Raw genomic sequence first — 25,254 nt, 5'->3', positions numbered from 1 at the left:
TTTCTTCGCTTTATCCCATTCGGCTTCGCTTTGTTCACAGAAAACGGGAAATCAAGTTCTCAAGGGTTAGGGGGTAAGAGAAGGGTGGTTGCATGAGCATTAAGGAAGAGATTTTGTTCTTTGACTGGTGATTTGGAATCGTATCTGCACAGGGGGCGCTATGACCCCCTAAAAAACGAGTTCTCTGTCAAATGCAAACAATGGAAACCACACGGTTGGAACCTTATGCGTGAGACGTGATTCCCCATACATTAAATTCCAAATTGTCCGGGTCCACTATTGGCTAATTGGCTGGTGACTCTTTTCGCTACCCTAGGGAGTATAATTCACGGCAACGTGGTCTCGGAGGAATTCACGTCAGACGTCAAGAATCTCTTTTAAAGCAAGGCGTCTCTTACTCTAATAAACCGAGTTTTTTTCATTTTTTTTTTCTGGGGTATCTCCCTGCTCTGAATAATAATACCACGTTCGTTATATCTACTTTGACACCCCTGCGCTTACATCACGCCCTGCACTACCGGTTGCAAAATCCACATCAATGATGCACAGATGCAGCGCAGCTGATTTAGCGTAGGATGTTCTATCTTCTTATTAGCTCATGGGTATACCGCTCAGTTTGTCCCGCATAAAACGAGGCAATCACGAGGGGTCTGTGCACGGGTACAGGTGCACATGTCACTTCGCATAGCGTAGTGTAAATCATCGACTCTCTTGGTATTCCGAATCTGCCCAAACATGAAGACGGCAATCACATTTTTGCAGATCATACTATGTGGTTGCCTTTTGCCGCCCTGAATGCGAACCAGGCATGCTCAAGTGGGCTATGGTTGAGCGAAACCATGGAAGCAGTTCAGCCTGATGCCCAATTCTATGCTGTACAACATTACTTCCAAGGTCAATTATATGTATGCTGTCATATGTTTGCCTTAAAGCTATGGTTGGATATGATCAGTGTGGATCTTTCACTACGCGCAGCGTCGTTGTCAAGAGACCCATTATTTGCCTCAGTTGCGGGATTTTTGCAGAAATGTTGGGCTGGTTGAGTATTTCCACGGGAGGAAAGGATTGTGACATTGTCTTTTCATGTGTAGTTCCAAGGGTTCAACCTTTGTACTTTGTGATTAAAATAAGCTTAGGGGCATTCCATGGTTCCCAATTCCCAAAAGTAAAATTACCTCATTGGCTATTGATAGCTCACCTCTATATGTCTGGGCACATCGCGCAAATTTAATCCTTGTGCATACTACTATATAGTTCTGGGTTCAGGCCACCCAATTTTTCATTAGCCTCCAGATGTCAAAGTACTTCCATGGATAGTCCACGACTGCAGAAGCCTGGCTTTCTGCATGCATATTTAATTTACTCCAGAGCCCGATTAAGCATTGAGATTACGCTGACCATAAGCCTCAAAACACATATACATATCTTTTTCTAGAATTCCTCTAGGCTGCACAGCCTTAATGACTCCGTATTACCCTGCCGCCCTCAACCACCAAGCCCAATGAGCTAAAAGCAAAACGTCACTGAAGACCTCTGCGCGGCACGAGAAAGCGGGATCCCGAGTCCGCGGCCCCGCGGTGGCAGCTACCCAATCCGGTTAGACCCCGCGGAGCACTCGTAACGCAATAAAGTATATGAACCTCAGCATCTCACACAAAAAAAATAAACCAAGATTCCATATCAGACTTCACAATACAAAATACAGACTTCCAAGGAACCTGAAAAATAAACTTTGAAAAGAAAGTGATGGAGAAGACTCGCAAGGTAAGTCCGTTCTCATCCTTGAACCCCGCCCAACGTCTCCAATAAGCAAACCAAACCAAACAAAGGCTGACATGACATCAACGACATGACAGGCAATCATAATAGGCGCTGGACCTGCTGGCCTTGCAGCCGCCCTACGCCTCCAACAACAAACAAATATTACCTGCACACTTTACGAGCTGCGGTCCCAACCCACAACGCTCGGTGGCGCTATTGGAATCCAGCCCAACGGCTTACGCCTTCTAAGCAGACTGGGCGTCTACGATGAATTTGAAGCTCGCGGATACAGCGGCACAAGCCTAACGTTACATTCGCTTCAGGGACATGATGTCGGTTCCACAGATATGGTAGGCTGGGCACGTGAGAAAACGGGCTTCGGGTACCTCCGTATCAAACGGATGGATATCGTGGAGATACTGAAAAACGCAGTGGAAAAAGCCAAAATCCCAATCCACTTTGGAAAGAGACTGGTCAAGACCGAGAACTTCGAGGAGGCGGGTGATTCGGGATCGAGAGCCGGTGTGAGGGTTACGTTCGAAGATGGAAGTGTCGACGAAGCCGACATACTGCTTGGATGTGATGGAATTCACTCGTTTGTCCGACGCACCTACGTTGATTCGGAGCATGAGCCCGTTTACTCTGGTCTCTCGGGGCTTGGGGCCCTTGTTCCCAGCTCTGCTTTGTCGCCTGAGACTACAAAGCTAATCAATGGGCTTGAGGGCACGCTTACGGAGGAGGGGATGTTGGCTGTGAATCCCTGCTTGCCGAATAAAGAGGAAATGTTTATGTTCTTCTCCAAGTGGGTTCCGCTCCCTGATTCTGGGGATAGTCGGGATGGTTGGGAAGTACATGGGAAGGAGGAGGTGGATGGGTTCAAAGAGCAGCTTCTTAGTACACTTGAACATGCACAAGGAGACTGGAGCAATGCGCTTCGAGAGCTGGTGCATGGTACTTCGTCTGTGAACTTTTATCCTGTTTATCGGCTGCCGCTCGGTGGGCGCTGGTCCAGAGGACGGTCTGTGCTTGTTGGTGATGCTGCTCATGCCATGTCGCCACATGCTGGACAGGGTGTCTCCATGGCGTTGGAGGATGTGTTTTTGCTTTCGAGACTACTTGCGGACCCCGAGAGATCTATCGAAGAGGTCTTTGAGAAATATGCTCAAATCCGACGACCTAGGGTGGACGAGATCTTCCAGATGGCCGCGGATAATGCGGAGATGAGGAAGAAGAGTACACCGACAGGGTTGTGGTTGAAGGAGCTGAAGTTCAGTACGATGATGAATATCTCTTGGGCTTTTGGTCTGGACAAGAAGGGAATTAAGCAGGGGCATTTGGTGTACGACATTGATGAGGCGGAGCTGTGATAGCGATCTTTTTCTCCCTTTATTTTTTTTTTATATCTGACGTAGTTCATAGATGAGTACCCTGTCTGAGTATTAATAATCGTTTGCACATGATCTTTCCAACTGGGCTTCCCTTAACCCCCCAAAACCCCCTATTCTCTCTGCTCATCACATCAAGGGATGTAGTGTGGAAATCCACCCTGATCCTGATCCTGGCGCCATCGACGACACATAGAAAGTGGAACAAGAACATCTATTGAGAATGGTACAAAGTACTAAAAGTGGAGTTTCTAGGAGTCATGCAATATTGTCTGTCTCGAAAATTGAAACAATTATTTTACATTTGTTCATTTAAGGTAGTGGCAAACGTGTACTCCCTTGCCGAGCGGGAATCTACTACCCATTTCCGCTGCAGCGAAGGCACCAGGTTATCGGGTATGATATCGATCCATGAACAAACCCTTGGGATCTAGGTACGTGCCTGCATAAACGATGTGGCTGAGGAAGATCCAGCGATCCGATTGGCTCACTTTCTTTTTCTAGCTAGGCGTCAATACCCAAGCCACCCCTTGCATACGGCAGCACCCTGTACAGTAGGCCCAGCCACAGTAGCCACCTGCCAATAGTACAATGCATTAGTTAGTGGAGCTGCCCTGGTGGGACTTTAGAGGGCTGCGTTGGCTAGACCAATTTATTGGTTCTATCCGGACATCCGGTGCCGGTGTGGACGGTCTGGAAGCATTCGGGACTCCTTTGAAACGGCGAGTGGGGCATCGTGGTGGGACTGATGAGTGTTGCATGACGCAATGTTACGGGCAGGTCTAGACTTTAAATGTTTACGTGTTTACAGTGACGAAGAGAAGAAAGATTTGTTGGTAGACATTTAAGTCATTGCATTAAGACATAAGAGTTGAGAATCGATCACAGCCGAAGTGTAGAAAGCAAGTCTAAACAGATGGGGAATTATTGATAACAGGAGAATGTAAAGAAGATTTGTTCACAGAAGTAAAAGGTATTGGGTATCATGCAATGTTGGAACGAAGCCCGTCCGTCCAGTTAAGGAAATGCGATCAAGGGCCAAGTTGTCTTTTCTGTATCCGATTGTGCTTTTTTTGGCCTCCGAGAGACCGTTGGATTTCGTTGACGCTCATCACCGCCGCTGAATATCAAATGTGGGTATTGGATTGCGAATCGTTATCCTCCGGGAAGTGATTATCGTGATAGAAGAATGTTGAGAAAAATCTTAGACTGGTAATATCTTTTTTTTTTTTGTGGGGAATCGTTGAGATCGTAACGTCATGACGGAGAGAACGATGATTATTGGCGGGAGGAATCAACCGACGGGGCGATAGATGGAGCCCGAGAGGCAGGAGTTGAGGGACCTGGGGAGTTGGTGACAAGGTCGTCCAAGGTGAACCGCACATGGCCACGAGTAGACTGGTTGGAGGAGTGTGTAGAGTCACTGTCCAGGCGCAGCGAGTCTAGTCGCTCCAGGTCCTCGTAGTCAGGCAGCGGGAGCGGTGATCCGTGATAGTCTTCGATGACACTGCGGTTATCGTCGGGCTTGAAGTAGCCAGGTGGGCTGGCGGGAACATCCTCGTAGACAGGAGGCATCTCCTCGTCCCAGCTGATACCCAAGCCACTGCGCTCGGTCACGTTGAGGTTGAACTGCATGCGGAGCACACGAGCGGCGCCAGTCGGGGTGATAAGACGAGTGTTGCGGTTGGGGCAGAACTCCTCGGCCACGATGAGCTCGATGACGAGGTTGTGCTTGACTTCCAGGCCACCAGGAGCCTCCATGTCGCAGACCGGGTTGGTTGTTGGGTTGATGCTGGCTTCGAACTGCATGCCAATTTCACCGCCAGCGGTGTCAAAGTCAGTCTTCCACCCGCTCTTCTCTTCATTGTGGCCGATGATGCGGGTCTCCTGGTGGAGGACACCCTTGCCCTCGCCACCAATCTTATGGGTGTGCTTCTGGCAGGCTGTGGACACAATCTTCTGGTGCTCCTCAATGCGCCACATCATCTTGCGCAGACGCCAGCGGGTCTGGGTCTCCTCGCCCTTGTCCACCACACCACTCAAGGTCATCTCGACGGGGAATTGACCGATGGGGTGAACCACAGAGGGCAGCACGATACGGCCAGTGAGGTTGGTAGGAGGGAAAATTCGGATAGATGACTTGTCATTGCCGGGGATCAGAGCGCGGCGAACGTTCAGAGGCAGCTTAACGTTGAATTCCTCGCCAGTGGTGCTCTTGGCGTGGGCCAGCAGGTAGTATTCAATCTGGCCCAGAGAGCCATTGCAAGAAGCAGGCACGTTGCCTGGGAACAGGTAGCTGAAAGGGAAGTCGTGAGTACCGGCGTGGAGGGGAAGATCCTCGGTGAGGAAGTTCCACTTGTTCAACTCTTCAGTTCGTGTGCCACAGCTCGCGCAGTGGTTGGAAACTGGTTTCTTGGTGGTAGTCTTGGAGATGAGCTGAGCGTCGAATTGGCTCAGGGTGACATTGCCAATCACTTCACTGATGGCAAAGCGCAGGCGGCCTGAGAACAAGGCACCGGTCGAAGTAGCGGGAGTTCCATAGCAGACCAATGGGGGCGATTCCACTAAAACCTCCATCTTGGCCGATGGGGGGGCCAGCTCCTCCTTTCCGAGGCGCTCCTTGGACCGCGCCGACTTTCCCATACTGCGGCGCTTTTCCTTGCTGTGATCTCGGTGGGGGTGAATCAAGTGATCCATGTGGAAGGACAAACGACGCTCCGGAGAGCGGGCACGGTCCGGTGTGCTGTTTGCGGGCTTCTTGTGGCCGTGGCCATGGTGAATCTCATTGACGGAAGTGGTCGAAGAGGAGTTGGAGTGAAGGGGAGTCGATGAAACCGACGAATGCAAAGAGCCAGAGCCCCGAACAAAGTTGGGGATCAGACGGCCCGGCATTTTGGGAGAAGTATGAATGATGAGGGATTTGAAAGTGAGTCGAGAGGAATGTCAAATATTTGGTGGGGGTGGGATAGCTGTCAGTTGCAGATCAGGAAGCAGTGCGGTGTTGATATAATTGCGACAGGTGAATCCAAAACATAACTAGCAATTCAAAGTAAATGGAAAAAAAGAAGTTACCAGTGGGAACCCATGTCTATTTGAACCTGAATTTGAAAGATCATGTGCTTGAGCCTAATAGACCACCGAATCCGTGGAAAAGCGCATTGAAACTAAGAAATTTTCTAGTTCCCACTTACATCGTCTATGCGGCGAGCCAGGCACGGTGGATTCTCATTGGCTGACAAAGCCTGGCCACTGAAAATTGTGGATCATTTTTGCCCAAAAAATTGAAAAAATTGCAAAAAGATTGCAAAAAGGATGTGAGAAAAGTGGGGTGAGAAAAAGCGTCATTGTGGATCCGTACCGTACACATACGCTCCTGTTACACACCTCTTTCATTCTTTTCACTTTCTTTACCGCTTTTCCCCCCACCATGGTTTCCTCCCTTAATCACCCTTTCTGGTTGTTGTTGTTTCTCCAATATTCTAATATTAGGTCGAGTCTGGAACAATAGTTGACGTAAATTATCTAGAATTACAACAATAAAATAATAATCATCGTCATCGTCATTGATTTCTGATTCATCCGGATGCGCCATTGACAACCATCACGGGTTGTCGGATCTGGTGCCGGGGGCCATAAACCAACGAGATGATCTCGACTGGGCATGGATCGGGATCGTCTTCCATATCCTGTCGATTTCCCCACATAGGGGGAGGGAGCATCATTTTGGGATGGAATGGCCGTGCGCAAATGACTCACGGTCGGCTAAGTAGCCGGCCTAAGGTTTTAGGTCCTACAGGTACTCCGTACCAACAACTCCGTAGCCTTTCGGGCAGTGTGGTCGGTCCATCCTCGCATGTGTTCGGCGGGGTACACCTCAGAACTCGGCCCCTTTCAAACTTTGGCCTTGATTTTCCTACAGGCGCCACGCATACTTCCCCGGATGATTATCAAGCAAAGACTTTGACCGATCAGCTGAGCATATATGTCTGGTGGGCTAGGCTAGAGTAGTTTACTCCGTACTAAGCGACTGAAAGGCTAGGTTCGGCGTTCCAAGTCGCCGAGGCAAGTCCAGCTCGTCTGTTTCGGTCGCCTTCCATTCTACCTAGGGGCATACGTAGTATCCACGTTGACGACTACACACTAATAATACATTTTTACGCCATACAAAAGAACAGGTCAGCTGGTACCATCACGTGGCGCCATGGCACATCGACAACACTTGACGGCTGACAGAACGGAACGGGCTGCAATACCGTACCATACAGATCAGAAGCAGATCACGATGCTCCCGCTTTTCCGCATTGAGGCAGACAAACGCGTGCAAGACCCTGATCCACTGAACTTCAAATTTTCTTTTTTCTTTTTCTCTTTTTTTTTTTCTTCGCCGGCTTCGTTTCTCCCTTCTGCCACCGTTTTGGGATTAGTCCATTCTGCAAATTTGCGATTCCATACCCCGCAACTACTACTGATTTTGCGGGGCACTCTTCGCTTCCATGAACACATGGCAAAGGAAATACCTGTAGATGTAGAAAATATGGAAGAGCTTACAGATGATCTCCATGAGAAGGTCTAGCCCAGCTGTCAAAATATGCTCTGTGCTCTCCATCAGGGGACTTCAGCGAATCAAGAATCCTCCTGCCGGCACTAATTACCTAACAGTTTGCTCCCCAAGATCCCTGACACCCTACAGAACCAGCACACCTCAGGTACCTTCTTAAGCAGAGCGCACGGATGTATCAGGTTCATATCACCTGCAGCTGCACCTGAGCCATCACCATGCAAGTCCTACGTAGTCGTGAATAAACTCGATTTTAAGGCTCGAGCGTCCTTGACTCACTCTCTCCGCGGAGCACGTCTACCATGCGGTGAGGATCTGATCACGCCATGACACCGTCTTAGACCCGAATACTACACACAAAGTACATATTATGATCTAACAAGGTAATTGGGGTCGCGCTCGCCCGCGTGGCCCCTTCTTGGCGGCATCCCCCCTTCAACCATGTCGATCCATGGCTCCAGACCAACATGAGAGACCCAGTTCCCGTTAGGCGCTTTGCTATGCGGGTACCGCGTAGAGTAGCCGGTTTAAGGTGACCGGAGTGGGTTGCACGACATCGGATGTTTTACCTCATCATATGGAATTGAATAGTTTCAATTGTTTTAGGATGGGCCAATTAAGTATAGCAAATCGAGTTAAGCAAGTCGCCAATGGAAAACGCGCGACATGGCATGCCGTGGATACGCCCTCCGTTGAGCTTCCTGATTCGGGTCGATCTCGGAGAACCCCTCCGTGGCTTTATGTTGACACAGCCTTGTTGGCTAATTACTTTCCCACAAGCTATACTTTACACATGTAGTTACTTCCAAGGTTCTCAATTGCTTTTCCTGTTTGAGTTTTGCTTATTCGATCGGTGCTAGTATATAAGCTGCATGTACCTACTACGTAGGTACAAGCCACCGTCATTTCGCTTACGTTGTCTAAGCAATCCTCTCTTTTACCCCTATACGTAAAGCAAATGGCATCATTTTTCCATGGGTCTCTAGAATTGGTTTGTCTAGTCTAGTCAATCGAAATTTTCTAGATGCCACGGAAAACTCCCGCCGCCCCACTACCAAGAAGCGGGAGTTGCGCAGAAATTTTCTGCTTTCCCGGGAAATATCCACACTTCGAACTTTATACTCGGCCCGGGGCAACGTGATGCTTAACCTACTGGCGGTGACTGCCCTACCAAGACTTGTCTTCCTTGGTTCTAGAGTCCGTTTCAGGAGATGGTGGATTGGTTTATTACAATGGTCCCGTACGGACGTCCGTCTGATTTCCAGAATCCATAATCCACATGGGGCCACTCCGTTTCGTTTCGGAGAGCGCCGATGACGGACGGAAAACTTCTTGTTCTGTGATTCTGAGTCGTTGACCGGCCCGAGTGCAAGTATCGGTGTACCGGTGGATATGTCTTATATTATTTTTTCAATATTTTTATATCGCATTGGGAATTTAAGGGGTAATATATGTCCGATCACATCATTCCAAGATTTGATGATCGCCGCGGAGACCTTGGTGGTCAGCCTTATACGGTTAGGGTGTCATATATGAGTCAACTCCGGTTTTTCGGCAACAAGACCACTAAAAAAATAAAGTACCGATCGTATGAGCATCAAGACTGTTTGAAATTGGTAGTGTCTTTTGCAACGTTTGAATTTTGATAAATTAAATTCCAAATGGGAGTCAGCCAACAGTGACTTGTATACAGGAGCCGCAGGACTTATAGTGATGCAAAGAAGACGCCCAGAAGGTTACGGACAAAGTCACTCTCGTTGCATTGAACTCCTCACGACGTGAAATGTTGTACTTTCGCAAGTGTTTTCTACGTCATGTATTGATAGTCGTTTAAAATACTAGTGGAAAAAGGAGACCTGGGGAAATGCATTGGCCTTGGCCCTGCCATGTTATCTGGGCACCAAGACTAGGCGCGTTCCTTATCTACCAGGGATCCAATGCTAAGCAATCCCCAATTGGAGGCTATGTGACACCGCCTTCCGATAAATAGATCAAGGCCTTATGAGTCAATGACACTCAATGCGTTCATTTGAACCAAGCGCTTTTTCTGGATCAACCGTGGCTGCCAATGACCCCTGTCCCTCTACGACCGGTTACCATTTGTATGTACCAGAAGTCACTCAGGCTGAGGAACTTTTGGTTCTACGCTAGTATTCGAAGGCTTCTTCCTTGGTCGCTCTAGCCATTACTCGTCGGTATTGATGCCAACCATGGGATTTCTGGTCCACGGGTGCAGGTCATCGTTCAGATGGCATCCGAAGAGCGCATCTTGTTAGTCTGGATCCACTGCGAGACAGGGTCTTTTTTACAAGCATTTCTACGTTGAAAGCTAATCCATTGGTATTGAGTTTGAATTATGGAAGTCCTTGGCGCAGGCTCTAGCCATGTAGATGAGCCCTCAGGTTTTCTAGTGTGTATAGTTTAAATCAGTAACATCTTCCCATGGTCACTACGTATATATCTTCGATGTTTACATATACCTAGGCATGTACATATGTACATACCATTCAATGCCATAATCAGTTCACTGGAAAATTGGCAACTTCTTTCCCAATTTTGATGAGAAAACATTCCGACAAACGGAAATTAAATTGATATTTATTTACTTTAGGGAAAAAACCCTTGCAAAGGACAAGATATGAACCCTGCCACGTGATCCATTCTGGGGGATCGACCCGCAGCATCATGTTTTTGAGCTTCCCCCTTTTCGGGACAGCTTCATGCCACCGTGTTCTTTCAATGTGATCACTTACTCTACTATGGGTCTTACCAACTACTAACTCAATTATACTGTTGACGGCTAATCCCGGACGCTTCCGACTTTCCAAACACCAGGTGGGATGTCTACTGCCGTTCTCCACTGTGCCATGTCTTGAGCTCCTGCAGCCTGTGATCCACTTTTCTACGAACCGACCTTACCGCATCCCGCCGTGCATCACTTTTGACCTCTCAGTGGACAAAGCAAGAACAACAAACACCGCCTAGGCCCAGGGCGCTGAAATAAAGCGTCAAATCCGAGCTAGAGCCAGGCGAAGAATTGACATACCACGGCTTCAACAGTCCAATCAATACCCCGAACAAGTCCCCATTCCTCTCGTCCTACCATCATGGCGTCGCTCAATTGGGTTTCGGTGGTGGTAGCTATTGGCGCAGTCTTCCTCTTCTGGACCTTCTCGGCCACGTCGTCTTCGCCCTTCACGCGCAACTTCCCACGGCTCCACAACAAGCGGATCTGTCTGTTGATCGCACACCCTGATGATGAAGCAATGTTCTTTGCGCCGACGGTTCTGGCGCTCACCAAGCCAGAGCTGGGTAATCATCTGAAGATTCTCTGTCTCAGCACCGGTACGTCATCATCTACTCCGCACCGAAAATAGGGACACAGGTCCTTTAGGCCAATGTCTCGTCAGAAATGTGCTTCGCATGAGTAGATGGATCAGAAGCTAATCAGTCTCCTTCAACAAACAGGCGACGCCGACGGTCTCGGCGAAACCCGCAAAAAGGAGCTTCAAAAAAGCGCCCTCCAGCTCGGCCTTCGCGACGAATCCGACGTCTTCATCATCGATGACCCCACCCGCTTCCCGGATAGCATGACCGCGGACTGGCCTGCAGATCAAGTCTCTTCCCTCCTCGCTTCGGCCTTCTCACCCGATCTCGCTGCCACCCTCAACGGCAGCAAAAAGGCAGACCCCAAGAAAGCTCCCACTGCCACCATCGATGTACTCGTTACCTTCGACCAGCACGGTATTAGCAACCATATAAACCATCGCTCGTTGTACCATGGAGCTGTGCACTTCATGCGCTTGCTCATGAAAGAGAAGCCTGGATTTGCGTCTCCTGTTGAGCTGTATACTTTGACGAGCCTTTCGATGTTTAGAAAGTACGCCGGTGTGCTCGATGCGCCCATTTCCATGCTCCACGGTGCCTTTTCCAATGTCGTGGCGAGATTGAGTCGAGTGAAGAAGGATGGATCCGGTCCAGCAAGGTTGCTTTTTGTTAGTTCCGTTGCGGAGTGGTTGACTGCCCAGGCGGCTATGGTGAAGTGTCATCAGAGTCAAATGGTTTGGTTTCGGTGGGGATGGATCACGATTGGGCGGTATATGACCGTTAATGATTTGAAGAAAGAGAAAATCTAGCTGGATCTTCTTGCTGCGACTCGTACGCTCATGCAGTTGGACAAGATTTATCTATATTGAATTCTTAGGTGAATATTGTCTTATGACTGCATCCTCAGTATCATCTGATACTTTCAGGCCTGAGGGCTCCTGTACAAATGCTATCATTCGTTGGATATAATGAAAACCATTCGATGTTTGATATTATTGTACGCTTGCGTGATGCTGAAAACATGCTGCGAAAAGATGCTCGAGCCTAAAGACTTGATGGGTATCTAGAACAAATGGTTGTAGCGCCAGCACAAAACTTCAACTCCTCAAGTAACAACCTTGAGCCTGTAAATAAATCTCTAAACCCAAGATGACTCGTCCAGCAGATACACTCCTCGCTTGTTGGGCTTTAACATGTCCAATGCAGCAAGGCGGCCATAAAACCCACCATTGGGATTGTTTGCGTTGGATAACGAATGATCTTCTGGATAGTCGACCCATGATCCACGAAGATTTGCAAGAGTTTCCTCAAGTTTCTTAGATGGAGGCGTTTGAAACTTGAATAACGTGTTCAATGGTGCCATGCTTTTATCCAGCCACGGATACCGCAGCAACATATCCTGCCATTTTGCAGCCTCGCTCCAGAATCGGTGCTCCGGACAGAAGAACAGTTTCTTATTACTTGCGTCTCGTCTAGCAGGGGCAAGAGGCTGTTTCCCATGCCAGTCTCGGTCTTTGAAGCCCGTAGGACCCAGGAAGTCGACCGTGCCGCATTCTGTGTCGTAGAATATTCGCATTCGACTGGGGAGAAAATCGCGCCACTCTTCGATCATCTTGGGCCGTTCCCGTAAGAACCAATCCTGGTCGGTTGTGTCCTGCCAATTGGGGACTCGAACTGTGACATATAGAATTCGTTGTAGGATGTATGCTTGTTGGTAGACTTCCAGTCGGGTGATATTATATGAATTGATCGCGTCAGAGAGCAGAGGGTCCTGAAATATTGAATCATCAGGCGAAGTAATCTCTTTTCTCTTGATCTGCCGATTTGCTTTTTCCAACACTGGCTTTAGAAGCCTCATGATGATTGTGCGTTTCTCCTGCTGCCTATGTCTCGTTTGAGACAGAAGTTCATATGCGCTCTGCAAATACGACTTGCATTCCTCCAAGCTACCGCGATCAATACTGATGTTGATCATGAACCGCCACATTTGCAAGGTTGGCGTGATATTGTAGGGCTCAGAGGTCATGGTCTTGAATATTGATCGCACTAGGTCCGCCGACACTTTACCAACAGTATTGTCATCTTCGTATCTGTTTTCAGGGGCCCGAACTCTGCAGAGAACATACGCCCGTTCGAATAGCTCATGCCATGCCTTTGTGGGGATGGGAATGTTGTATGAAGAAGAGATGAACTGGATTGTCTGGATTGCACCAGTGATATCGTTGTTTGTGCCCAAGGCATGGGCGACCGCGAAAAGAAGGTTCTTAGTCGGATATAGTGCGGACCACGGTTCATAGGGTGTGGGAGGTGGTAACTGGGACGGATCTTCTGTCTCCTTGATAGCATCGATGTCAATGTTCCACACAGTTTGTAAAACGTGTCGGAAACCAGGACCGTGGCCCGTCCGAGCCGATGCAAGCATCACGTTGATATAGGTGCGCTCATCAGCTATGTGTCCATAATCCATCATCTCTCGAAAAAGTTGTAGCACAGGCCTTCGAACACTGTTCTTGGCTGTGCCGTAACCCCGCCAGCCTTTGTTGGGTTCCGCCATCCGTCGCTTTTTGTATGGTTTGGGCAAGACTCGCAAATGATAAGCCTCCTCACCTGTATAGCAGTGGTCCCACACCTTTGCCTCCATGTAATGGTTGTAACAAATCCCATCTGGAATAACTCTGTCTCGTCTCATTGAATCCCATAGATCATCCGCAAGTGGGCCATTTCCCATCGCTCTTGCACAGTCCAAGAGATGGGTATATTCCGCCAATTCCAGCGCAAGACCCTGAGAAGTCCGATTTCGCGTTATCCTGAATAGATTTTGGACCATTTCATCAAAGACCTCTTCGGCGCGTTTGACGCCGTTCAGCAAGGAGGACCAGGCATGCAGGGGGTGGTGGAGGTCTCGGAAGGGCTCCACAAAATGAGCGGGTGACAGCCGGTGGAGCGACTCAATAAACGCGATCTGGGGTAATGACCCAACCAGCCCCGCCGACCGTGGGTCAGTCAAACTCGCCATTATTTGGTTGGGTTGTCCGTTCTCAATGACGCGATAGAACCTCTCCGCGTATTCTGCCTCTTCCTTGGGAGAATTCCATGTTGGAAGAGGGGTTGCGATCGGTTCTTCTTGTACTTGTTCCACCTCTTCATAGACCGGGGAATATAGTTGTTGGCTGCTGGTGTTGAAATCCTGGATTGAAGTACAGCGGATACCATCTCGTTTTTGCCTTAATCGAGGACTATTCCATGTTGAAGAGCGAGGAGTCACGGAGGAGAGTGGTCTCGTGCGCCCGGTGGAAAATAGGGAACGGGGACGCGTGAAATCGCACAAGCCAGGCTCTGTAGTTGTTGGGGACCAAAGCCGGTAAGAAGAGAATCTCTCTCTGGAAAAGCTAATCCTCCTCATCACTGGCAAACAGAAGGCAGCATAAGTGCAATGTAAAAGGGAGAAGAGAAGACAAAGAAAATGTGAGGAGAAAGCTACACAATACGAGCTGGGAATAAGCGCTTCGACCCCGGATCAAAGAGGGGGTACACGGTACACAGTACTTCTGCAACGTTTCATTACTGCAGAGGGGTGCTCAGACCTCTGCAGTTGTAGAAGTGACCGGGGTAATGCTAATAACACACATACTACTATGAACAGACCTAGACGCATGTCAAGGTCTGTAAAGGTCTAGAGTGACTGGTTACGAGGCTCTAGGCTTATTATCTTGTATCAGAGTACCCTGGATGGATAAAGTGGAGTGACGGGTAACCTAAACAGTTAAACTCCATTCTTTTCCCCATTTTTTCTCCAGAAAATCACACAAACACTTCAAACAAAAAGTCCGGGGTAAACCTGAATGACTCAGCATTGGCACCAGTCATCGGCTAAGCCCGATTAGGCAGCGGACAAAGCTCTCCGATTCTGTTTCCGCCCGCGATCGAGTTGAAGACAAGGAAATTCACCCAACTTCCAATTCTACCATGGCCGATAACGAGGATGCAGGTGCCTCTGTCTCAGAGCCCTTGGATCTTGTCCGTTTGTCTCTGGACGAAATTGTCTTCGTGAAGTTGCGCGGTGACCGTGAACTCAAGGGCCGCCTCCACGTGAGCCCACCCGCACCCGCACTCAGACGACCCCTCAGCTGATTATGATGACTTGCTAGGCATACGATAGCCATTGCAACCTGGTTCTCGGCGATGTGGAGGAAACAATCTACGTGGTAGAGGAGGACGAGAACGAAGAGGAGACCACACGGGTAGGGATTGTGTGTCCATATTGATGAGACCAAAACGCTGACTAGGGCTATTCTGACTAGACAATCAAGAAGCAAGAAGAGATGCTCTTTGTGCGAGGTGAGTCGATCCCGCTGTTATTTGTCACCCGAATCGGTTTCCTAATTCTGCTATAGGTGATTCCGTCGTTTTGATCTCCCCCCAGGCCTGATCGGCCCACGAATCGATAGAGGAACCGGCGTCTGGCGAGAGGAGGACCTAAATGACACCTAGGCCGATTGGAAAATGAGATACTAAGATACCATCCACGGGCTGCATAGATACGAGACCCCATGAAAGTTGGTTTATGACCCTTTTAACAAGACTTCCAAGGTTCCTGATCTACCGTAACCCGTAGCATAGCCGCAAGGCTGTAACCCCCACTACTTACGGAGCTCCACTGTTAGTCACAATAAGATTCTTTTGGTTTCTAGCTCGAAGCATAGGAGTGTGTGTGGTCACTACTCTGGGCAGATGATGGCGGGAGTGAAGTGATGACTCAAAGCGGGTGACTCGATTCCGGACAGCTAAGGTTATCGATAAAGGTGCCCCCGATCGCCCCATGCGCCTTCTTTCCCCTTCACAACCTTCTACACCTTACATTCACAATTTAAATCTCATTTACTGTTCTTACTGTACTAAGGACAGTCAAGCAATGATCCCTCGAATACAAGTCTGAATCGCGCCAGAGCAAAGGCCAACCGGTCCCACTTCGATATCTATCCCCGACCGCAACGTCACTACCCTAGAGGTCCCTCCGTTAGGAGCCTTTCCACCGAAACATGCCAGTACACCCAAAAACAAATCCCGAAGAGCGGAAACGAGGCGAAATCGTATGTAACTCCGGTTTTGTTCTGCGATTGCCCTAATTCATTTGTCCATGTATCTTAGGCCCTCAGCGAGTTCGCCGAGTATGCCGAGAAGCAGCAATCGCACCGTTCAGCTGTCGCTGTACCCAGTGATAGTGGCTATGAGACAGGAAGCGTGGCGCCAAGCCTGGAAGACCATGCCGAACTAGACATTTTGGATCAACTCTGCCTTTCCGACACCCCCCGCACCGTAAAGTTGAAGGAGCTTCTCGTGGGGACGGGAGAGGATACCGAAAATAGTCTGCAGCTGCTAGCTGGAATATTGCAAGCGCGCACCGACGAAGGCCTCGGTGAGACTATTTTCGACCTTGGTCTCGAAGACGGTGGTGATTCAATGGGCTTCGACCTTCCTCAGTGGGAGACCGCTCTACAGAGGCTGCGCGAAGCTGCCGAAACTATCCCTGCCCACTGCCGAATACTTCTTACCTACAATGTTGGGGGTCCTCAGGAATGCCCGAAGAAGGAAGATCGACCCAAGGATGTATGGGGTAAGGTGCTGATCCGTCAACATGCGGTCAACATAGAAGATATGGCGGAAATTCGAATGGCTGTGGTGGGCAATGTCGATGCAGGCAAAAGTACCATGCTTGGTGTGCTAGTCAAGGGCAGTCTTGATGATGGTCGTGGTCGTGCACGACTCAATCTCTTCCGCCACAAGCATGAAATTGAGAGCGGGCGCACTAGCTCTGTCGGGTTGGAAATCATGGGGTTTGATAGTCACGGCGAGATTGTTGCCAATTCGCAGGGTCGAAAACTGTCCTGGGAAGAAATAGGGAAAAAGTCCGCCAAGGTGATCTCCTTCTCTGACCTTGCGGGCCACGAGCGGTACCTGCGAACTACCGTTTTTGGTATGCTGAGCAGCAGCCCCAACTACTGTTTGCTGATGGTCGCCGCGAATAATGGCCTGATTGGAATGAGTCGTGAACACCTGGGCATTGCCCTCGCACTCAATGTGCCTGTCATGGTCATTATCACTAAGATTGACATTTGCCCGCCCCAGATCCTCCAAGAGACTCTGTCTCAGCTGTCGAAGATTCTCAAATCACCTGGTGCGCGCAAAATCCCCATATTCGTCAAGGACATGGAGGAGACTATCAATACCGCGGGTCAGTTCGTCAGTCAGCGGATTTGCCCTATTTTCCAAGTCTCCAATGTGACTGGTGAAAACCTGGACCTGGTCCGAACTTTCCTCAACATTCTCCCCCACCGGGGTCACTATGACCAGGATGGTCCCTTTGAATTTTTGATCAACGACACCTTCTCCGTCCCCCATGTGGGCACTGTGGTCTCCGGTGTCGTCAAGTCTGGTGTGATTCACGCTGGCGACTCCGTCGTGGTGGGGCCCGACTCCCTAGGCCAGTTCACAACAACTGCTATTAAGACCATTGAACGCAAAAGGATACCAGTAAATGCTTGCTTCGCCGGCCAGTCAGGATCTTTCGCGCTAAAGCGTGTCCGCCGCAAGGAAGTGCGTAAAGGTATGGTCGTCTTGAAGAAGATGGACCAACCGCCTAAGGTTTACCGGGAGTTCGTCGCCGAAGGTATGAAGCCAAATCGGGAATCTTGCGAATATCTACTGACATGGTTTTAGTGCTGATCTTGTCCCACGCAACCACCATTAAACCCAAGTATCAAGCCATGTTACACGTCGGAGCGGTCAGCCAGACATGTTCGGTCATTGACATTGACCGCCCTTTCATTCGAACGGGCGATCGTGCGCTTGTTGCCTTTCGGTTCATCCAGCGACCCGAGTTTCTGGCCCCCGGCGATCGTGTACTCTTCCGAGAAGGTAAAACGAAAGGGCTGGGCATCGTCAAGAGCATTGGCTATGACCCCAGCCAGCCGCTGAGTGCCACAACAAAAGGTGACGCAGACACCTCAAAACCTGCGAAAAAAACATAAATACGGTGCACGGAGCTGTGTCCCCAATGTTTCATCTATTAATTGTTTATTTCCTATTCTTCTGGCGGTGGCTTTGTTCTATTGTTACATTCTTTATTAGCCCCACGTGATGTGACGTCAGATGATGACATCTGTCGATCGCTGTATCCATTCAGATCCATTTTAGCTGCAGCTTGGTCCAATTATACTTGGGCCACTATCGTGTCCATATTGTCCATCCTGGGCTCCACTGACGTAGTAGATTACACCTGCTGTAGATATAGCCCAAGACGCTCTGCCACATGCGTACCTTTTAATCAATTTCAACTTACGCTTTCCACAAAACCTTCCCTACCCATTGATATCTGATTCATCCTTATAAACCACCCCCCGCCCGTCAAATTATCTTTCCATTCCAACCCTACTTCCTATACTTCCCCAACAATGGATACCATCAACCAATATGTCTCCGCTGCCTCCACTGCATTGTGGGGCGAGAACGCGGAGTCTAAGAATGAAAATGTTGCACATGGCGATGAGCCCATTTCAGGTGTGCAAGGCAAAGGAATGGCCAGTGACCCCTATGATGCTGGAAACCGTGACGGTAAGTCGTACAAATTGGCTATAGCCCAACTATGGCACGAAGTGGGACTGACAGATACCTAATGTAGAACAACCCGATGCCCCCAAATCTGATATCAACACTGTTCCACAAGAACCAGAAATCGGCGGCATACCTTTGATGAAGGCTGACCCTTCTGTGGGAGATACCACCTTCGGCGCTGTCTCTGTCCCTGGTGCATCTGGATCTGGCCTCAGTGACTCGTCTATCCCTAAGCTCGCTGAAACCCAAGCCACAGAGCAGCGCAGTACAAATGAGAGTGCAGTTCCCAAGACCCAAGAGCTAGGAAACAAAGATCAAGACACTGCTGAAAGCAAAACTGTTGAAAGCAAAATTGCGGAAAGCAAACTTGCTGAGAAGAACATTACTGAAAACAAGACTGATGCGGGCAACATGGCTGAGGATAAGGTAGATAACGCTGAGAGCAACGTGGCCGAAAACAACGATGAACTCCCTGCTCCACCACACAATAAGGACGTCAGCGAGGAAGCGCTGAAAGGCCCACAGGGACCGGCGCCTAAGGCTGCAGAGCAGTTCGAGAAAGAGGAGAAGAACAAGCAAAAGAAGCCAGCTGAATCTAGATCTAGCGGGGACAGTGAGTTTTGATTATTCCTCTCTAGTATCTATCTACTGGTAGTATGGCTAACGTGACTGATAACTATAGGTGACCCATCTTCAAAGAGCAGCGACAAAGCTTCTAACGGAAGCGGAGATAAAAAGCACGGTGCCATGGCGAAGGTGAAGGAAACCTTGAATAAGGTTGCTCACCCACGCCACGGGAACAACAAGGAATAAATGGCGAACTTTACTTCTGGGAGATAGATTGGTTAGGCCGTATCCCATGAATTTGGTTTGTGTTGGAGATGGCTGGATTCTATTGATATCTTCTTTTCTCGGTTTACATACTTGTACTACTACCCAATCGAATGAATGCGTTGTTATTTTACTTGTGATAAGGTTGAAGTAGCCGAGTCTATAATTTTTCATTGTGTATGTGTCCTAGGTTGTAGCGGCCGACGCCCGTAACAGATGGAGACGTCGAAGGTAAAACCTTCATTGGGTCTAGTAGGTAGCTACCGCGCCTGGATCTGGAAACTTCAAATAATCATTCACCCGTCATATAATCCTTATAACCCTTTGAAACTTCTTCGAATCAACCTTCGAAGTTCATTTCAACGAATACCAACTCAACGTTCATTCGAATATGGCGTCTGTTAAAATGTACCCAAGCTCTGGCTGTGGCTTCTTTAAGCCCCGGAGATTCGAAGCGGTGGAAGAGTATTGCATAGAATATATTTCGGGTGTGAGATTCAGTGATAGGCGTCTTCAATATGGGAGAAAGCTCAAGTACGATCGCGATATATTTATCGATGTGATTCTTGCAGAACACAGTCTTCGATCAACTTCCCAAAAGATAGAGGCCTTACAGAGTGCGATCAAGCATTCAGAAAAGGTAGCGGGCATCGAAATTGACTGCGGGCACGAAAAGACCCTCGACGAAGACAATACCAAATTGAAGAAAATGCAGATCGAATATGCCACCCGGAAGCACCAGCTGTACATTGCAGAGTCAATGATACCCGAGCATCCGTTAAAGAAGAACTACGATGCCCTGAGGCTGGATCCTAGGTGGTATCTACGAGCCGAATTGACACAGGACTGCATAAGTCGTGGTGGATGTTGTAGTAGAGGCTGCGGATGCTGTGCTCAACGCCATTTAGCCCTTGAGAACACCACAAGAGTTGGACACTGTACGGTGGAGTGCGAGTGTTGTTCTACCCACCGAGGATGCAAATTGTCATTGGAAGAGACCAGGAAGAAGGCCAGGGAGGAGCTTGAGCAAAGGCTTCGGCATAACAATCCAAGTCATCTTTTGAGAATGACGAATGCTTTTTTTGTGAAGCCTAGTCGATGGTCGAGATAGCTATTGTTGTGGCAATCCTGTCACGCCGAGTATCTCCTTGTATTTTGGTCGCTTCCAGAGTGCTCACTCACTCACCTTCAACTGGGCATTAGGTTTGATTTTGCTTATCTGTTCTGGGCCTTAATCTTAATTTGGGAACGGTACCTCTGATTTGTTCTCTTAGCTTGCTGTGCAATATTTAAGTAGTTTCATTATGAGAATATTTGAAGCTAGAACACCAGCTACCTCAACCCGGGAGGATGATTCATCTATTGTGACAATAAAGATGATTACCCATATTTTAAAGTATTCGTAATTCCAAGCAACACAAATATGCCGCAGATACTGGATCTATGTGTGGCTGATTATAACCTTGAAAATGTTGGTTGAGTTGGGGAAGACGGGATGGTTCCAAGGTGTATGATGCGCCTGAGCGCCGTATTTTTTGGCTAATTCTTGTTTCCCCCTTGCGTACCAATTCGATCTGCTGCATAGCCAGCATCATGATTGCTGTTTCATGACAGTGTTGGAGACCGGCATTGGCTTAATGGACTTGCTCCACTGAAATCAGTTAACGTCATTTCCCCGCAGATAGCGATAACCTTAGACAACCCCTGTCGACCTGCATGCCAGTGACGAGCACCTCGATATCGTGTCTCAGGAGCATCCCTTTCTCTTCTGGGCTCTCTTGTCACATACTTACCTAACCAAATATTGATTAAGTCAAGGTCGTTCAGGTCAATGAAACAACCTTCTCGCAAACACCTCGAAACGCGCAGCGCGGCCACTTGATCAGCCGCCAAGATGAGCGTCCACTCGCTCGACTATGCGCAGCATGGCAATATGCTTGAACCGCTTCCAAACCTTGACCTCGAAGCTGGACGTCACTCGCCCACCTCCCTCACGGAACGATCCCCAAACAGAAGAGATGGGTCATTCGTAGACGCGAACGCGTTCACCACTGCCGCACGGGTCAACTCCACCGACACAGCCAAACGTCGCATGCGACGCTCGAACACGGCGCGCTCCTACCATCCTGAAGGCTTTACCCAGGACTCGACTTGGCAGCCCGGAACCGAACCTGGTATTGATCCAACCAAATCCCTTCCCGCCTCGAGCGCAGAATGGGCATCGAACGTGCCCAGCGACCTACACCGGGAGTGTGAAATTACAGTGGTGGATTTTTCGCAGAATGAAATGCGGCAGTATGAGCTGGACAACGGATCGCTGGAACAGTTTCTGGCGCGTGAGCAGGAGCCATGGGTGCAGTGCCGATGGATCAATGTGAACGGTCTAAGCTGGGATGTGATCAAAATCCTTGGAAACCATAAGAAGCTGCATCGGCTTGCGATCGAAGACGTGGTTCACACAACGAACCGAACGAAAGCCGATTGGTACTCTGACCATGTTTTTGTTGTGCTGGCATTGCAAAAATTGGTCAAGCTGCAAGACGACAAAAATGACTCGGATGACGACGACGCCTCGGATGGCAAATTTAAGGAAAGGTCTGGGTCTGTGGCAAGTGACAAAAGTTCGGTGTCTATCAAACGGCCTACCAAGCGAAACCTCATTCTGGACGCTCTCAAGGACCTCTTCCGGTTCAAGCGAGCGCCGCATGAAGAGCGCGAAGGCAAAATTCACGTCGGAGCTAGTGTTCGCCCTGGTCCACGCAGGCAGTCATCAAAGCATACGTCCCACTTTGGAGATTTGTCTTCGACTAAAGGACGTACTGCCAGAACTCTACAGCGATATCGTGGGGGTCCAAATGAAGGCCGAATTGAGTTCATGGAACGTCATGCTGTGTTGGCCGCCAAAAACCTATGTGTCACACTGGAGCAAGTTTCAATCTTTTTGAACGCTGACAACTCTGTGACGTCCTTCTTTGAAAGTAGTGCCGATGATATAGAAGCTCCTATTGTTCGGCGCTTAAGTTCCCCCGAGACGATTCTGCGACAATCCTGCGATGCAAGCATGCTCATGCAAGCCATCCTTGATGCTATTATCGATCTTGCTCTTCCAGTAACCATGGCCTACCAAGATGCCATTGGCGACCTCGAACTTGAAGTCTTGACTGATCCGGATATCGATCAATCCAAGAGCTTATACATCCTGACGTCTGAAATCTCGGTACTGCGTAATTCTATGCAGCCCATTGTCGCCGTGATTAATGCGCTTCGAGATCATCGATCCCAACCCATTGGTACACCTGGACTCGGAGTCGTCCGCAGTAGCCCTAAGAGCCAAAGTACTGCGACTGACGATCCATACTATGATCAAGACGATGATCCACGAATCGAAATTGCGACGCCAAATTTGAAGAGCGCCAGCGGTTCGACTGTGACGATAAGTCACATGTGTCATACCTACCTGGGTGATGTTTTGGATCACTGTATTACTATCGTGGAAGGATATGATCAAATGCGACGTGCGGCAGATAACATGATTGATCTCATTTTCAACACTATCGGTGAGTCTAACATCCTAGTCTGGTAGGATGAGACTAATATGTTGGAAGGTGCCTACCAAAACGAAAGTATGAAGCAGCTCACAATCGTCACTTGTCTGTATCTCCCCATGACGTTCTTGACGGTATGTCTTACTAGCATATTTCTCGTGTTTTTTTGCATTCTAATGATGAGTGTAGGGCTATTTTGGAATGAATTTCACTGACTTTGCTGGCATTAACAACAGCGACTCGTGTGTCCCTCATTAAACCAATCAGCTTTATGGATAAGATGCTAACTCTAGATGCAGTTATTTCTGGAAAATTGCTATTCCTTTCGTGTTTGTGACAACTTGCTTATTGATGTGAGTTGTGATATCTTCATCGTCCAAGAGAAATTACCCACTGACATCAATCCAGGCGTGACAAGATTCAGCGTACAGCTGTCATGCTCGCTCAGAAGCGTCTTATTACTAGCTCCAGGAAACAGCGACAAGGGCGAAAGGAGATGTAATTTTATTGTGATATCACGGCGGTCTATTAATATTGGGAGTGGAGTCTCCGCGGTGTTGTACATTTGTCCTATCGACAGACTTTCAGTTTTGTATATCATATCCATAGAGTACAGTTATATTATACACAGCCTCACGTGTTCTCATCAAATAGTCTTTTGTCGAAAAGCCCAGTAAGCCTTCCAAGGAAGTCTCCAATCAGAGCGGAGCAACTCAGGACGGAAAACATCGAAGTCATGCTCCTGCAACCGATCCAGCCAGAGGCGAGTGCCGATAGCTGGCATGAAAACGCCAAACGCCCTGTTCACCTCATCAAGAGGGGAGTCACGAGAGTGGCTCGGCGTATCATATTCATGCCCTTCTTCACCCTCATGCTCGAAATCATGTCCAACATCCTTGCCCTCACGCAAGTTGCTCAACATCTGCTCCACAGTAATCAAGTGATCGCTCGCGCGGGTCGCAACTTCAAAGACCGCATCGCGCAGCCCCTCAGCTTCAGCACCCCGCCTCAAAACCTCCTCTTCCTTCACACCAGCCTTCGCCATGATATCCAGCGGCAACATCACCGCTCCCTGCCTCGCCCCGCCACTCAGTCCCAGGCTAGCCGAACCGCCACCAGTCGGGGACTGAGGCTGTGGTGCTGGAAACGCAACCAAAGGAAGACCGCGCAAGACCGCCGCAATACCCACAGCCTTTCCAATGTGGGACGCGACATGGTCTGCAGTCACAGATGTCATTGGCAGAGCCTGAAGAGTGAGGTACATAAGAGTGGAGTAGGTACTCTCGGCGTAGGACTCTAGCGCCGCGATATTGGTGTAAGGATCATTCGTGAGTGTCTGCTCACGAGCATTAATCAACCGTGTAAGCCAGCCCTTGCTTATCCGAGCCTGGCCCTCTGTGCGCTGATGGAGTTCGGAGATGGCGGAGGAGAGGAGGATTGCGACGGGTTCTTTGGGTGGGTTGCCAGCGAGGATTTTGGCGACGGAATCACGCCAGAATTGCAGGCGCATGAGACCTATTGTGGGCGAAGAAGTTGTTTCGGGGATTAAAGAGAGAGAGACGTTCAATGCGCGAAGGGCGAGGTAGAAGGAGCGGGCGTGAGGGGGTATGAAGCTACTCAAGGTGTAGGATGGTCGGTCATATTTTCTGGTTTGAAGAATGGGGTGAGTAGCTGGAGTCTAAAAGAGATTGACCGAGCATCGGTAGAGCTTGGTCAGGGTTGTGATGCGTACGAGAGTAGAGCGACGCAATATTTATGGGCGCCTTGAATTTCCTCAGCGGTTAGAGGAGACCGGACTGCGTGGGTGCGGCTGAAGCATCTTTTTTGTTGCCGTAATGGCTTTGAATAGAGCAGGCGAGCACTGCTGGCTCGGCATGGTCGAGCTGCCTCTTTGAAGAGAGACATTGTTGGGTGTCGGAGGCAATTAAAGATGCAAGTTGGAGAAAGTCGAGGAAGGTTGTAATCCGCTTACTAGTATTGGTCCATCCGCAGTCGACCCAGAATGGCCGAATTATTACTAATTGATTCAGTTTAAACTTCATAGACTATATTAGTCAAAATGAATTGTACATCATTATTTTCATCTTACCATATAGATAAGTTGGTAAAAGGAAGGTGAAAAATCAATTAATTGCCGTTGACTTTTTTCTCGGACTGACGTCGATCCGCCCGTTTTCGCGTTTCTCGGCGCGTCTTCCCATCTTGATCTTCTCACCCAACCTTCACTTTCATGTCG

At 49.0% G+C, this 25,254-nt stretch overlaps 9 protein-coding genes across 9 annotated transcripts; 6 read left to right on the top strand and 3 right to left on the bottom strand.

The window, feature by feature from the left end:
- Positions 1-1,746: 1,746 nt before the first annotated feature.
- N7503_005334 (FAD-dependent oxidoreductase) lies at positions 1,747-3,128 on the top strand (the record flags this gene model as incomplete). The annotated part of the gene is made up of 2 exons (XM_057064881.1): positions 1,747-1,764; positions 1,857-3,128. 2 exons carry the CDS (start codon positions 1,747-1,749, stop codon positions 3,126-3,128), a joined length of 1,290 nt encoding a protein of 429 aa, XP_056922624.1.
- A 1,296-nt stretch (positions 3,129-4,424) lies between these two features.
- Positions 4,425-6,038, bottom strand: N7503_005333 (alpha-arrestin; the record flags this gene model as incomplete). Its single annotated transcript, XM_057064880.1, has 1 exon — positions 4,425-6,038. One exon carries the CDS (start codon positions 6,036-6,038, stop codon positions 4,425-4,427), a length of 1,614 nt encoding a protein of 537 aa, XP_056922623.1.
- A 4,682-nt stretch (positions 6,039-10,720) lies between these two features.
- On the top strand, positions 10,721-11,861 carry N7503_005332 (PIG-L family deacetylase). The gene is made up of 2 exons (XM_057064879.1): positions 10,721-11,049; positions 11,173-11,861. The coding sequence occupies exons 1-2, from the start codon at positions 10,812-10,814 to the stop codon at positions 11,838-11,840; spliced, it is 906 nt and encodes a 301-aa protein (XP_056922622.1). The 5' UTR covers positions 10,721-10,811; the 3' UTR covers positions 11,841-11,861.
- A 308-nt stretch (positions 11,862-12,169) lies between these two features.
- N7503_005331 (uncharacterized protein) lies at positions 12,170-14,047 on the bottom strand (the record flags this gene model as incomplete). The annotated part of the gene is made up of 1 exon (XM_057064878.1): positions 12,170-14,047. One exon carries the CDS (start codon positions 14,045-14,047, stop codon positions 12,170-12,172), a length of 1,878 nt encoding a protein of 625 aa, XP_056922621.1.
- Positions 14,048-14,997: 950 nt separating this feature from the next.
- Positions 14,998-15,460, top strand: N7503_005330 (U4/U6-U5 snRNP complex subunit LSM3; the record flags this gene model as incomplete). The annotated part of the gene is made up of 4 exons (XM_057064877.1): positions 14,998-15,120; positions 15,180-15,272; positions 15,333-15,369; positions 15,426-15,460. 4 exons carry the CDS (start codon positions 14,998-15,000, stop codon positions 15,458-15,460), a joined length of 288 nt encoding a protein of 95 aa, XP_056922620.1.
- Positions 15,461-15,792: 332 nt separating this feature from the next.
- On the top strand, positions 15,793-18,370 carry N7503_005329 (putative GTP binding protein (GTPBP1)). Its single transcript, XM_057064876.1, has 3 exons — positions 15,793-16,121; positions 16,180-17,698; positions 17,749-18,370. The coding sequence occupies exons 1-3, from the start codon at positions 16,071-16,073 to the stop codon at positions 18,057-18,059; spliced, it is 1,881 nt and encodes a 626-aa protein (XP_056922619.1). The 5' UTR covers positions 15,793-16,070; the 3' UTR covers positions 18,060-18,370.
- A 112-nt stretch (positions 18,371-18,482) lies between these two features.
- N7503_005328 (uncharacterized protein) lies at positions 18,483-19,455 on the top strand (the record flags this gene model as incomplete). The annotated part of the gene is made up of 3 exons (XM_057064875.1): positions 18,483-18,642; positions 18,710-19,255; positions 19,325-19,455. 3 exons carry the CDS (start codon positions 18,483-18,485, stop codon positions 19,453-19,455), a joined length of 837 nt encoding a protein of 278 aa, XP_056922618.1.
- Positions 19,456-21,367: 1,912 nt separating this feature from the next.
- Positions 21,368-23,520, top strand: N7503_005327 (putative CorA family metal ion transporter; the record flags this gene model as incomplete). The annotated part of the gene is made up of 5 exons (XM_057064874.1): positions 21,368-23,030; positions 23,079-23,152; positions 23,208-23,260; positions 23,318-23,371; positions 23,427-23,520. The coding sequence occupies 5 exons, from the start codon at positions 21,368-21,370 to the stop codon at positions 23,518-23,520; spliced, it is 1,938 nt and encodes a 645-aa protein (XP_056922617.1).
- Positions 23,521-23,664: 144 nt separating this feature from the next.
- N7503_005326 (uncharacterized protein) lies at positions 23,665-24,923 on the bottom strand (the record flags this gene model as incomplete). The annotated part of the gene is made up of 2 exons (XM_057064873.1): positions 23,665-24,664; positions 24,751-24,923. 2 exons carry the CDS (start codon positions 24,921-24,923, stop codon positions 23,665-23,667), a joined length of 1,173 nt encoding a protein of 390 aa, XP_056922616.1.
- Between the last annotated feature and the right edge of the window lie 331 nt (positions 24,924-25,254).

The sequence above is a fragment of the Penicillium pulvis genome (genome assembly GCF_028828015.1).
Source record: "Penicillium pulvis strain IBT 33274 chromosome Unknown contig_23_segment0_segment0, whole genome shotgun sequence".
In the NCBI taxonomy this organism is placed as follows: Eukaryota; Fungi; Ascomycota; class Eurotiomycetes; order Eurotiales; family Aspergillaceae; genus Penicillium; species Penicillium pulvis.
The sequence above is the reverse complement of the archived record's forward strand: the minus strand, read 5'-3'. Positions and strand labels throughout refer to the sequence as shown.